This window comes from Salmo salar, chromosome 20 (assembly GCF_965601325.2).
Source record: "Salmo salar chromosome 20, fSalSal1, whole genome shotgun sequence".
Classification (NCBI taxonomy): domain Eukaryota; kingdom Metazoa; phylum Chordata; class Actinopteri; order Salmoniformes; family Salmonidae; genus Salmo; species Salmo salar.
Window position 1 is genome coordinate 63,460,681 of NC_138310.1, and position 14,368 is coordinate 63,475,048.

Consider the following 14,368-nt stretch of genomic DNA (forward strand, 5'->3'; position numbering starts at 1 on the left):
CATCAATGACACGGGGAGGGAGGGGTAGGCCTGGGGACAGGAGACAAAGAACTGTGAGATACGGGTTTAGTTGTAGACACATGGAACGTAGGGTGAATACGGAGGGTACGGTGTAACAAAAGATGGACAGCAGTGGAACTCAGGACTTTGTAGATGGGAAAAGGACCAATAAAACGGGGGGGGGGGGCAGTTTGTGGGACGCTACCCGAAGGGGCAGGTCACGTGTGGACAGCCATACCCTCTGCCCAATGCGGTACCTGGAGTTGGTCTTGAGAATAGCTCTTCTCCAGGTATGTCGACAGCGGCAGACAAACGTCTGGGCCGAGGGTACGCTGTCCTCCTGCTCTTGTTCAGGGAAGAGTGGAGGCTGATACCCCATGGAGCACTCGAAAGGGGAGAGTCCCGTGGCAGAACTGGGAAGAGTGTTCTGGGCATACTCCACCCAGACCAGTTGACGGTTCCAGGTAATGGGGTTGGTTGAGACCAGGCACCTTAAGGTGGTCTCCAGGTCTTGGTTGACTCGCTCCGACTGACTGTTAGTTTGGGGATGGAATCGGGATATCATGCTGGCCGACAACCCAATAAGGGTGCAGAATGCCTTCCAGAACTGAGACGAGAACCCCAATCGGAGACCATGTCTACCGGGAGTCCATGGATCCTGAAGACATGCTGCACCATAAGCTGAGCCGTCTCCTTGGCAGAAGGTAGTTTGGGGAGAGGGATGAAATGGGCGGCCTTGGAGAACCGATTGACTACCATCAGAATGACAGTGTTGCCATCAGACGGAGGGAGCCCAGTGACAAAATCTAGAAATATATGAAACCAGGGACGATGAGGAACCGGTAGTGGCTGCAGGAGGCCAGAAGGAGCTTGCCTTGGAGTCTTGTTGTGAGCACACACCGTGCATGCGGTGATGAAGGCAGAGACGTCAGGGGCCATTGTGGGCCACCAGAAACGTTGTCGAAGGAAGGCTAGTGTACGACGGGACCCTGGATGACAGGTCAGCCTGGAGGAATGAGCCCATTCCAGAACCCGGGACCGGACTGGATTAGGGACAGACGGCCGGTTAGCCAGGCCCCCTTCAGGTCCAGGCTGGGAGCATTGTGCCTCGTGGACCAGGTTCTCAATACCCCAATCCACAGTGGCAGCAAGGCATGAGGTAGGGAGAATTGTTTCAGAGGTCGAGGGTGTGGCAGAGGAACTGTGTAGGCGGGAGAGGGCGTCAGGCTTCACATTCTTAGACCCTGGGCGGTAGGAGATGGGGAAGTTAAATCTGGTGAACAGGAGGGCCCACCGGGCCTGCCTGGAGTTGAGGCACTTGGCTGTATGGAGATATTCAAGGTTTTTAATGGTTGTTCCAGACCAGGAATGGCTGTTCTGCTCCTTCCAGCTAGTGCCTCCACTCCTCCAACGCCATCTTCTCCGCCAGGAGTTCTCGGTTGCCAACATCGTAGTTCCTTTCAGCAGGATTGAGACGATGGGACAGGAAGGCACAGGGATGAAGCTTCTGGTCCTGGGCAGATCGCTGGGACAGGATGGCCCCCACTCCAACATCAGAAGCATCCATTTCTACCACACATTGACACGAGGGGTCCGGATAGATGAGGATGTGTGCTGCTGTGAACCAATGCTTCAGGGCCACAAAGGCTTTGTCGAGAGCTGGAAACCATTTGAACGGTACCTTGGGAGAGGTCAGTACCGAGGGGGGTGCCGCCAGGTTGCTGTTGTCCCGAATTAAACGGCGGTTAGAAGTTTGCAAATCAAGAAACCGTTTCAACTGCACCATGGACATTGGTTGAGACCAATCCACCACTGCTTTCACCTTTCCAGGATCTATCTGAATATTGCCCTCAGCAATGACATATCCCAGAAAGGTGATAGTAGAGCGGTGGAACTCGCACTTCTCGGCTTTCACGAACAGTTGGTTCTCCAAGAGGTGCTGATGGACCTGTCTGACATGAAGAACATATTCTTGTGCCGATCGGGGAAAAAAACAGGATGTCGTCAAGGTACACGAACACAAACCGGTTTAGCATGTCCCGAAGCACATCATTGACCAAAGCCTGGAAAACAGCGGGGGCGTTGGTGAGTCCAAATGGCATGACCTGGTACTCATAATGTCCACTGGCTGTGTTGAGGCTGTCTTCCACTCATCCCCCTCACATATCCGAACCAGGTGGTAGGCATTTCAAAGGTCCAACTTGGAAAATATGGTGGCCCCCTGGAGAGGTTCAACCGCAGAGGAGAGGAAGGGGGTAATGATTCTTGACAGTAATGTCATTAAGTCCCCGGTGGTCAATGCAGGGACGCAGGGTCTTCTCCTTCTCCACAAAGAAAAACCCTGCGCCGGCAGGAGATGTAGACGGACGGACGGCCCCAGTGGCCAGAGACTCCTCTATGTACTCCTACATAGCTTTGGTCTCTGGTCCAGACAGAGAATACAATCGACCCCGAGGTGGTGTAGTGCTTGGGAGAAGATCAATGGCACAATCATAAGACGGTGCGGGGGAATGGAAGTAACACGTGCCTTACTGAAAACTTCTAGGTGGTCATGGTATTCTGTGGGAATAGCAGAGACATCCACAGTCTTGCTAACATCCTGAGGAAGGTGACTTGAGGAAAGCTGTGCTGCTTGAAGGCAGTGGGAATGGCAAAATGGGCTCCAACTCAGGATGGAACTAGTGGTCCAGTCAATCACAAGATTGGGCTTTTGGAGCCAGGAAAACCCCAACACAACCGGAACATGGGGAGATGTCATGAGGAAGAACTGTATTGTCTCACTGTGGTCAATGAGCACGCGGAGAGACTTAGATTGGTCTCCCCACAGCACAAGAGCAAAAAGGGGTGTGCAGGTGATGGGAATTAGGGAACTCCCAGTCTGACTCACCATGGTACTAGTACCCACTAAAGAAAAGGGTTACCTAATAGGGCAGGTAGGTATAAAATGTCCTGCCCCTCCACAGTACAGACAACAGTTACTGTTCATCCTCCGTGAGTGCTCCCAAATTGATAGCCTAGTTCTTCGCAACTGCATAGGCTCAGGAGTATCCAACTCACCCGTCATAGATTCACGAGAGAGCTCGGGTGGCTTCGACTCCTCTCGGAAGAGCTGCCTTCAGATACTCCCGGATTCCATAGGAGGTGAACGCACCATGTGCCCGAGACCAGACCTCCTCTCACTCTTGCGTTCCCTTAGGCGTCCATCAATTTTAATGGTTGAAGTGATAAGGAAGTCGAGGTCCACCGGCAGTTCCCGAGCAGCTAGCACATCCTTAATCTCCTCAGATAATCCGTGCAGAAAAGTATCGAAAAGAGACTCTGGAATTCAGGCACTCTCAGCGGCCAACGTGCGAAAGTCCACCGCGTAGTGGTGGATACACCTCTGCTGTTTTCAACCAAGATCTCAGCGATCACTGCCTCATTGCCTGCTGTAGAAAAATGCTTATTGAAATTCTCAATTATAGTGGATTTATCGGAGGTGACAGAGTTTCCTATCCTCAGTGCAGTGGGCAGCTGGGAGGAGGTGTTCTTATTCTCCATGGACTTTACAGTGTCCCAGAACGTTTTTGAGTTTGTGTTGCAGGAAGCAAATTTCTGCTTGAAAAAGCTAGCCTTGGCTTTTCTAACTGCCTGTGTATATTGGTTTCTAACTTCCCTGAAAAGTTGCATATCACGGGGGCTGTTCGAGGCTAATGCAGAACGCCACAGGATGTTTTTGTGTTGGTTAAGGGCAGTCAGGTCTGGAGAGAACCAAGGGCTATATCTGTTCCTGGTTCTAAATTTCTTGAATGGGGCATGCTTATTTAAGATGGTGAGGAAGGCATTTAAAAACAATAACCAGGCATCCTCTACTGACGGGATGAGGTCAATATCCTTCCAGGATACCCGGGCCATGTCGATTAGAAAGGCTTGCTCGCTGAAATGTTTCAGGGAGCGTTTGACAGTGATGAGTGGAGGTCGTTTGACCGCTGACCCTATTACAGATGCAGGCAATGAGGCAGTGATCGCTGAGATCTTGGTTGAAAACAGCAGAGGTGTATTTAGAGGGCAAGTTGGTTAGGATGATATCTATGAGGGTGCCCGTGTTTAAGGCTTTGGGGTTGTACCTGGTAGGTTCATTGATAATTTGTGTGAGATTGAGGGCATCAAGCTTAGATTGTAGGATGGCACGGGTGTTAAGCATGTCCCAGTTTAGGTCACCTAGCAGCACGAGCTCTGAAGATAGATGGGGGGAAATCAGTTCACATATGGTGTCCAGAGCACAGCTGGGGGCAGAGGGTGGTCTATAGCAGGTGGCAACGGTGAGAGACTTGTTTTTAGAGAGATGGATTTTTAAAAGCAGAAGTTCAAATTGTTTGGGTACAGACCTGGATAGTAGGACAGAACTCTGCAGGCAATCTCTGCAGTAGATTGCAACACCACCCCCTTTGGCTGTTCTATCTTGTCTGAATATGTTGTAGTTAGGGATGAAGATTTCAGAATTTTTGGTGGACTTCCTAAGCCAGGATTCAGACACGGCTAGGACATCCGGGTTGGCAGAGTGGAATAAATCAGTGAATAAAACAAACTTAGGGAGAAGGCTTCGAATGTTAACATGCATGAAACCAAGGCTATTACGGTTACAGAAGTCATCAAAAGAGAGCGCCTGGGGAATAGGAGTGGAGCTAGGCACTGCAGGGCCTGGATTCACCTCTACATCACCAGAGGAACAGAAGAGGAGTTGGATAAGGGTACAGCTAAAAGCTATGAGAATTGGTCATCTATGACACCCAGAATAGAGAGTAAAAGCAGCAGGTTTCTGGGGGCGATAAAATAGCTTCAAGGTATAATGTACAGACAAAGGTATGGTAGGATGTGAATACAGTGGAGGTAAACCTAGGCATTGAGAGATATTGTCTCTAGAAACATCATTGAAACCAGAAGATGTCATAGCATGTGTGGGTGGTGGAACTGAAAGGTTGGATAAGGTATAATGAGCAGGGCTAGAGGCTCTACAGTGAAATAAGCCAATAAACACTAACCAGAACAGCAATGGACAAGGTATATTGACATTAAGGAGAGGCATGCTTAGCCGAGTGATCATAAGGGTCCCGTGGGATTCAGACAGCTAGCCGGGCCATAGGTAGAAAGCTGGCAGAAGATGGAGGGAGGTCTGTTTTTAGCCACTTCATGCGTTTCCGTCTGTAGATTAGTGGGGTTCCGTGTGGTGGGGGGACCAGTCCAATTGGTAAAATAGTTATAGTGGCCCAAGAAAATTGTCCGATAGACCTATTCAGATAGCAGCCGATAAGACAGCTAACGATTAGCGGGCCGCAGATGGGTGTTCAGGTTACGTTGCGACGGAGGGGCCAGTTGGATAACTCCCTCGGGCAGATAACGTCGGTAGTCCAGTCGTGAAGGCCCGATGGGGCTCCGCATCGGCAGTAAAACGGGTCCGGATAGGTGATTGTAGCCCAGGAGTGGCTGATGGAACTCTTCAGCTGGCTAGCTCCAGAATAATTGATGTTAGCTTCGGGACCGACGTTAGCCAATAGTCACTCGGGTAGCAGCTAGCTAGCTGCAAGATCCAGGTGTAAATGTCCAGAGCCTGTGGTAGAAATCCGGGGATATGGAAAGAAAATAGGTCCGGTATGCTTTGGTCTGAGTCGCGCTGTACAAAACTGCCGATAGCTTTTCGAGCTAAGGGATAGCTGATGACCGCCAACCGTGGCTAGCTGAACTCCAACGTTAGCCAGTGAACTGGCCAGCCTCTGGCTAACCTCTGGCTAGCTTCTGTTGTGGATTTCAGATTTCAGATTTGAGGTAAATAATACTTTTTTCTTTTTTTTATTGGTGAGGCGGGTTGCAGGAGAGTGTTTTGAGGTTGAGTTTTTAGAAAAAAATATATGAAAAGATATGCGAAGAAAATATGTAAATAGGACACGACAAGACGAAGGACAAAGACGTCTGACTGCTACGCCATCTTGGATTCAAGTGTGAATTCAAATCAGCCGGGCTAGACAATCTGGACCCTTTCTTTCTAAAATTATCTGCCAAAATTGTTGCAACCCCTATTACTAGCCTGTTCAACCTCTCTTTCGTGTCGTCTGAGATTCCAAAAGATTGGAAAGCAGCTGCTGTCATCCCCCTCTTCAAAGGAGGGGACACTCTTGACCCAAACTGCTACAGACCTCTATCTATCCTACCCTGCCTTTCTAAGGTCTTCAGGTCATCTACAAGTCTCTGCTAGGTAACGTCCCCCCTTATCTCAGCTCACTGGTCACCGTAGCAGCACCCACCTGTAGCACGCGCTCCAGCAGGTATATCTCTCTGGTCACCCCCAAAGCCAATTCCTCCTTTGGTCGTCTCTCCTTCCAGTTCTCTGCTGCCAATGACTGGAACGAACTACAAAAATCTCTGAAACTGGAAACACAAAGTATTGACTCAGGGGTGTGAATACTTAAGTGAATGAGATATTTCTGTATTACATTTTTTATATATTTGCAAAAATAAAAAAACATGTTTTCACTTTGTCATTATGGGGTATTGTGTGTAGATGGGTGAGGGGAAAACAAAATCTATTTAATACATTTTGAATTCAGGCTGTAAGACAACAAAATGTGTAATAAGTGAAGGGGTATGAATACTTTCTGATGGCACAGTACATACTGTATAGAAAAAATACATCTAACATGTTCTTTTCATTGACTCATATTTTTACATTTAGTCATTTAGCGACTTACAGTTAGTGCATATATTAATGTGTCGTGATCTAGTTTGAAGTACTCTACCAGACATGTATGTGGTCTAATCTTTCCTATAGGATGTGGATGAGGCCCATTATGGTTACTCCTTTAAGTATCTGAAAAACAAGCCTGTAAAGGAGCTGAATGGAGACCAGTTCCTCAAGATGTTCCAGGCAGAGGAAGAGGGCCTGCTCACCATAAACATCTGTATTGACCTGATTGGAGTGAAGGGGTGAGGGCTTTTTATTATAACGTTGTGTAATAACATATTAATAACATTGTCAGCATCCCAAATGGCACCATATTAACTAAATAGTGCACTACGCTCTGGTCAAATTTTGTGCATTATGTAGGGCGGCTATCCCAGTGATAAGCGCAATGCCGTTGGGGGTAAGCCAAATAAAAATGTAATTCACATTTTTAAACAGTCCATTTAGATTTTCCAACAAGGCTATACATTTGGGTGATGTTTTTTTCTCGCCTGAGTATCCTCGTTTCACTGCCAAAAATAAAATTAAACCATCTAGTGTTTCTTCGAAATAACAACACAATGTCAAATACAGGTAGCCTAGTCAAATAATTAACATCCAATCACATTAACCGTTACTCTGTCACAGGAAACCTTCGCTCTTGCGCAGAAATTTAGAAACTAAACATGCCAATTTTAAAAATAAGCCACGGGAGTTTTTTGAGAGAGAATTAAGACGACTTTCGAGTAGTAAGACATGTATAAAAGCAACAGATACCATTAATAAGAAGGGACTAGAAGCGTCTTATATGGTGAGCTACCGAGTGGCTAGGACAGACAAGCCCCATACTATTGTGGAGGACTTAATCCTTCCTGCTGCCGTGGATATGGCTGGGACAATGCTTGGGGAAAAGGTGAAAAAAAACTATACAGACTATACATCAAACAACACTGTTTCACGACGCAGCAGTGACATGGCAGGAGATGTTTTGAAACAATTACTGTTTTGCATACAAGTCAGTGAATTCTATGCGTTACAGCTGGATGAGTCAACATACGTGGCGGGCCTGGCACAGCTCCTGGTATATGTCTGTTATGTTTATGGGGGGGTCAATTAAGGAAGACATCCTCTTCTGCAAACCAGGACTACAGGAGAGGATATTGTTAAATTACTGGACAGCTTTGTGACATCAAATGGACTTTGGTGGTCAAGATGTGTTGGTATCAGTACTGATTGCGCAAAAGCGATGACAGGGAGACATAGTGGAGTGGTAACGTGCGTGCAAGCAGTTGCTCCCGACGCCACTTGGGTACACTGCAGCATCCACCGAGAGGCTCTTGCTCCCAAGGGAATGCCTGACATCTTGAAAGTTTTGGACACTACAGTGAAAATAGTTAACTTTGTTAAAGCAAGGCCCCTGAACACTCGTGTATTTTCTGCATTATGCAATGAAAATGGCAGCGACCAAATAACGCTTTTACAACATAACCAGTGCGCTGGTTATCAAGGGGCAAAATATTGACAAGAGACAAGCTTAAAGTTTTCTTTACTAATTTTCACTTGTCTGACCTCTTGCATGATGACGAGTTTTTCACACGACTGGCCTATCTGGGTGATGTTTTTTCTCGCCTGAATGATCTGAATCTAGGATTACAGGGACTCTCCGCAACTATATTCAATGTGCAGGACAAAATTGAGGCTATGATTAAGAAGTTGGAGCTCTTCTCTGTCTGCATTAACAAGGACAACACACAGGTCTTTCCATCATTGTATGATTTTTTTGTGTGCAAATGAACTCTAGCTTACGGACAATGTCAAATGTGATATAGCAAAGCACATGAGTGAGTTGGGTGCGCAATTACAAAGGTACTTTCCCGAAATGGACCACACAACTGGATTCATTATCCCTTTCATTCCCTGCCTCCAGTCCACTTACCGATATCTGAACAAGAGATCCTCATCGAAATTGCAACAAGCTGTTCTGTGGAAACGTAATTTAATTTGAAGCCACTGCCAGATTTATGGATAGGGCTGCGCTCAGAGTATCCTGCCTTGGCAAATAGCACTGTTAAGACACTGATGCCCTTTGCAACCACATACCTATTTGAGAGTGGATTCTCAGCCCTCACTAGCATGAAAACTAAATACAGGCACAGACTGTGTGTGGAAAATGCTTTTAGACTGAGACTCTCTTCAATACAACCCAACATTGCAGAGTTATGTGCATCCTTTCAATCACACCCTTCTCATTAACCTGTGGTGAGTTATTCACCATTTTTGATGAACAAATAAGGTTTTATATGTAAGATGGCTAAATAAAGAGCAATATTATTGATTATTTTTATTTGTGCCCTGGTCCTATAAGAGCTCTTTGTCACTTCCCACGAACCGGATTGTGACAAAAACTCACACTCATTCTTATGTTTAATAAATGTATCTTATAGTGTGTGTGTGGCAGGCTTACAATGATGGCAAAAAACAACATTTGAGAGTGTGCTGACCCTGGTGCTAGAGGGGGTCCGCAGCTGGAGGTTGAATGTTAGAAGGGGTACGGGACTATAAAAAGTTTGGGAACCACTGATGTAGGGAATAGGTTGCCATTTGCAACGCAGGTTCTGAGCTTGTGTAATAACATATTAATATCATGAAATAACCATTAATAACATATTAATACCATGTAATAACATATTCCAAAATGTGTTCTGTTTACATGTATACTGTTCTGAATCAGTCAAGTATCCATGATATCACTATGTTTGTTGAGCAGGTATGGAGGTGACCAGGCGTACTATGAAGAGATAAAGCAGTTTTACTACAGAGATGAGTTCAGCCACCAGGTTCAGGAGTGGAACAGACAGCGCACTCTGGCCATTGAACGATCCCTCAAACAGTTCCTTTACCCGCAGATGGCAAAAGAGCTGAAGAACAAACTTATTGCAGAAGCAAAGGAGAACATCATCAAGGTACTCCTCCCCCCTCACACACACACACACACACACCCAAGGATAAATCTTCTGCAGAAACATCTATTGTGATATATTGTGAAGACATTACCTCAACATTTAATTCAATTTTTCTTCTTCTTTTCTTTACTTTGATGTGACGTCATTGCTACTGTGGTATTGATGACTTATTTTCTTATTCTGGTATTGACTTTCCAAAGCAGGCGGCTCAGAGCATTGATTTTTTTGAGCCTGCTACAGTGTTGTGATAGTGGTTGCCCGCCCCTCAGGCCTGCAGCAGGAAGCTGTATAACTGGCTGAAGGTGGCGCCCTATCGGCCCGACCAACAAGTGGAGGAGGAGGATGAGGAGCTCATGTCTGAGGCCCACGGCAAAGGGATCCGCGTGCTGGGAGTGGCTTTCTCATCCAGCAGGTAGAGTACTGCACACTGTCTCTGACTTCACTTTGTTTGTGTCCCAAATTTCACCCTAGTCCCTATGTAGTGCACTACTTTTGATTAGACCCTATGTGCCTCTGGGCAAAAGTAGTGCACCATATAGGGAATAGGGTCTCTCTAACTGTCTCAAATGAACTTCCAATATGCCAACATTCCATTCAATCAATAGATGTGGTAAGTGGTCAATGGAACGCAGATCGTGGGGGATAGAAGGACACTGGATTGGCGCACATTCCACAAATCTGATCAATCAAAATGGATATTTGTCAAGTCTGGCCCACAATGTGGTTACTAAAGTCCAATTTTGATATATTTGGCTGTTTTCACTGCATAACATTTAGATGTAGTTCCTTCTCAGGTTTAGAAATATTGAGTGACTGCTATGCTAACTCCCGTTTGTATAAGCTGGTAGCATTTTTTTATTCTTTATTTAACTGGGCAAGTCAGTTAAGAACAAATTCTTATTTTCAATGACGGCCTAGGAACAGTGGGTTAACTGCCTTGTTCAGGGGCCGAACGACAGATTTTTACCTTGTCAGCTCGGGGATTCGATCTTGCAACCTTTCTTTCGGTTACTAGTCCAGCGCTCTAACCACTAGGCTACCTGCCGCATAGCTTGCACAGAGAAGTGGTGTTAGTCAGTCTTTTTAACTGTAATGCATTTGATTGGTGACCATGACATGTATAAACAATAGCCTAAATGTAGGCTAATTTTGCTGGAGGGCAATGAGGAGATTCGGGATCTTTCCCCCACGGCATCTTTCACCCCACGCGTTTCCATGGTATTTCCATTATTTTGGTTGAGTTCCATTTACCTCTTTACTGCATCTATGCAGTCAATCCACAGCCATACACTGGCTAAATCAGTTGATGATAGAACTTAGTCAAGTTGTAAATGCAACAAGTACTGATATTGTATCATACAGAATAATAGCACTCAAAACTTTCCAAGAAAACAAAATGTTTGACATTTATGGTCTGTTTGCATATATTTTAGAGGCTATTTATACAGAAAATGTGTATAAAACTGTATTTATAATTATCTGAAAATATTTTAGGTTGACAATTCTATTACACCATTTTTTAAATATCACATGCCTTACTTTTGTTTTCCTGCATAAGTATAATCAGGATTATGCCTCTACTGCCATTCATTCGAATTAGACTGGTTTGGATTTCTCCCTGGCCAATATGGCTACCATTTTCACCCCATTCTGGAATGTTGAGGGTTTATGACATAGCCCCTCGAGAAATTTAATAGGAACTCTATGTTTATGACTTAGTTATTATTCACTGCAAACCTCTGTCTGTCTACAGAGACACCCCAGTGTTCTGTGCCCTGGTGAACGGTGACGGAGAGGTGGGGGATTTCCTCAGGCTTCCTTACTTCCTGAAGAGGAGGAACGCATGGAGGGAGGATGAAAGGGAGAAAAAGGTATATATAAAACCAAACCAAGTGGCACCCATTTACATGTTAGTCATTTAGCAGACGCTCTTATCCAGAGCGACTTACAATTAGTGTAGTGAGTGCTACATTTTCATACTTTTTTTTCGTACCATAGGGCTCTGTAAAGAAGTAGTGCACTATGTAGGGAATAGTGTCCATTTGGGACACAAGGCAAGAGTTTTGAAGAAGCTCAGATAACCATACCATCCATTATTGACCATAATTGTTGTAAATATTGTAATATTTGTCCTACCTTACCTTTAGATCCACGATATTGAAACCCTGAAGAAGTTTCTGAACAGCAAGAAGCCTCACATCATCGCTATAGCTGGGGAGAACAGGTTTGCAGCCCTCTCCTGGTTTATTTCACCTGTGGCCTTCTTAGACTGCTGTTTGAAGAAGCTTACTAACATGACTGAGGTTGCATCCCAAACAGCACCCTATTCCCTATATAGTGCACTACTTGGGTGCCATTTGGGACGCATCCTGAATGTTTGTAATGTTCCCCCTTCACTCCCTGTGCAGGGACGCCCAGATGGTGATTGAGGACATTAAACGCACTGCCAGTGAGCTGGAGCAGGAGTCCTCCTTCCCCACCATCGGGGTGGAGCTGGTTGACAATGAACTGGCCATGCTCTACATGAACAGCAAGAAGTCAGAGGTGAAGTCCTGCCCTCATTTCCCTAAACATGTTTTCTTTATTCTCACAAGACATTTCCTCATCTCAATTTTGTCTACATTGGAGGTTTTCTACATACTGTACCTCCAGAAACTCTCTCTGAGTGGTCCACAATGTGGTTTTAAATATGTAATATGTATTGCCAATGACTAATATTGTGGAGTGAGTGACACTTAAATAGATTTTTCTCTTAACTCTACATACAGTACCAGTCAAAAGTTTGGACACACCTACTCATTCAAGGGTTCTTCTTTATTTGTACTATTTTCTATATTATAGAATAACAGTGAAGACATCACAACTATGAAATAACACATATGGAATCACTCCACTGGCTTCCAGTTGAAGCTCGCATCTGCTACAAGACCATGGTGCTTGCCTACGGAGCTGTGAGTGGAACGGCACCTCCGTACCTTCATGCTCTGATCAGTCCCTACACCCAAACAAGGGCACTGCGTTCATCCACCTCTGGCCTGCTGGCCCCCCTACCTCTGCGGAAGCACAGTTCCCGCTCAGCCCAGTCAAAACTGTTTGCTGCTCTGGCACCCCAATGGTGGAACAAGCTCCCTCACGACGCCAAGACAGCGGAGTCAATCACCACCTTCCGGAGACACCTGAAACCCCACCTCTTTAAGGAATACCTGGGATAGGATAAAGTAATCCTTCTAACCCCCCCCCCCCCCCCCCCAAAAAAAAAGATATAGATGTACTATTGTAAAGTGGTTGTTCCACTGGATATCATAAGGTGAATGCACCAATTTGTAAGTCGCTCTGGATAAGAGCGTCTGCTAAATGACGTAAATGTAAATGTAGTAACCAAAAAAGATTATTCAAAGATTATTCACCTCCAGGCTGTGTAAGGGCTATTTTACCAAGAAGGAGAGTGATGGAGTGCTGCATCAGATGACCTGGCCTCCACAATCACCGACCTCAACCCAATTGAGATGGTTTTGGATGAGTTGGACTGCAGAGTGAAGGAAAAGCAGCCAACAAGTGCTCAGCATATGTGGGAACTCCTTCAAGACTGTTGGAAAAGCATTCCAGGTGAAGCTGGTTGAAAGAATGCCAAGACTGTGCGAAGCTGTCATCAAGGCAAAGGGTGGCTACTTTGAAGAATCTAACATATAACATATATTTTGATTTGTTTAACACTTTTTTAGTTACTACATGATTCCGTATGTGTTATTTCATAGTTTTGATGTCTTCACTATTATTCTACAATGTAGAAAATAGTAAAATAAAGAAAAACCCTTGAATGAGTAGATGTGTCCTAACTTTTGACTGGTACTGTATTTTTCTATTTCTCCAATCCACAGGCAGATTTCCGGGACTACCCCCCTCTCCTGAGACAGGCTGTGTCTGTGGCCAGGAAGATCCAGGACCCCCTGGTGGAGTATGCTCAGGTGTGCAGCAGTGACGAAGATATCCTCTGCCTCAAGTTACACCCTTTGCAGGTACAGACTGAGTTCCAAATAGGGCTTTGATTAAAAGTAGTGCACAATACAGTGAATAGAGTGCCATTCAGGATGCAACTACTGTTTCCATTAGGCCAGGCATGCTTGGGAGATCATCATCACCTAGTGGTGGTTTTGATGAAATCACACTGAGGGTTTACAGAGATCCTTTAGAAACCCCTACTAAATGGACAATTCCATGCCTGCATGGCCCAATTTGGGGGGGGATTTTAGATTGTTCTCAAAATTCTCACATAGAAACTTCATTGGGAGGAAGAATGTTTGATGTGCTTTTTACGTTTTTTTGTAAAATCATGATGAAAGTGGCCATTTTAGGACCTTTTTGACCCATACATGCCCCCTGTAAGACCCAGTGAACCGTACATGATACAGACAACACCTTGGTGTCATCATACTTTTAACTGCCAGTCTCACGCTAATTAACATAAACACGTTTAGCATCTCCTGGCTTCCACGCATAGCCTACAAGCCACTGATGCAGACCTTTGGAATGTCTACATTTTTTTTTAAAGTCTAATAAATCCATTTAATATAGCCTTCACAATCACAATAAATCCATTATTTATTTTAAACAGGTCTTAAGAAACATGTTATGAAGAAAATGTTGTCTATTTCAGAAGAACAGAATAGCATACTCTGAAATGTCCTTATGTTATGCCCTGATCTAGCTATGC

At 45.2% G+C, this 14,368-nt stretch overlaps 1 protein-coding gene across 1 annotated transcript in view; it reads left to right on the plus strand.

The window, feature by feature from the left end:
• LOC106581197 (transcription elongation factor SPT6) overlaps positions 1-14,368 on the plus strand; it is a 43,982-nt gene that overhangs the window by 11,558 nt on the left and 18,056 nt on the right. The window contains exons 16-22 of the mRNA XM_014163096.3: positions 6,803-6,957; positions 9,462-9,657; positions 9,927-10,069; positions 11,411-11,528; positions 11,805-11,881; positions 12,066-12,201; positions 13,536-13,673. Coding sequence (XP_014018571.1) covers positions 6,803-6,957; positions 9,462-9,657; positions 9,927-10,069; positions 11,411-11,528; positions 11,805-11,881; positions 12,066-12,201; positions 13,536-13,673 — 963 coding nt within the window. The remainder of the gene's footprint in view (positions 1-6,802; positions 6,958-9,461; positions 9,658-9,926; positions 10,070-11,410; positions 11,529-11,804; positions 11,882-12,065; positions 12,202-13,535; positions 13,674-14,368) is intronic.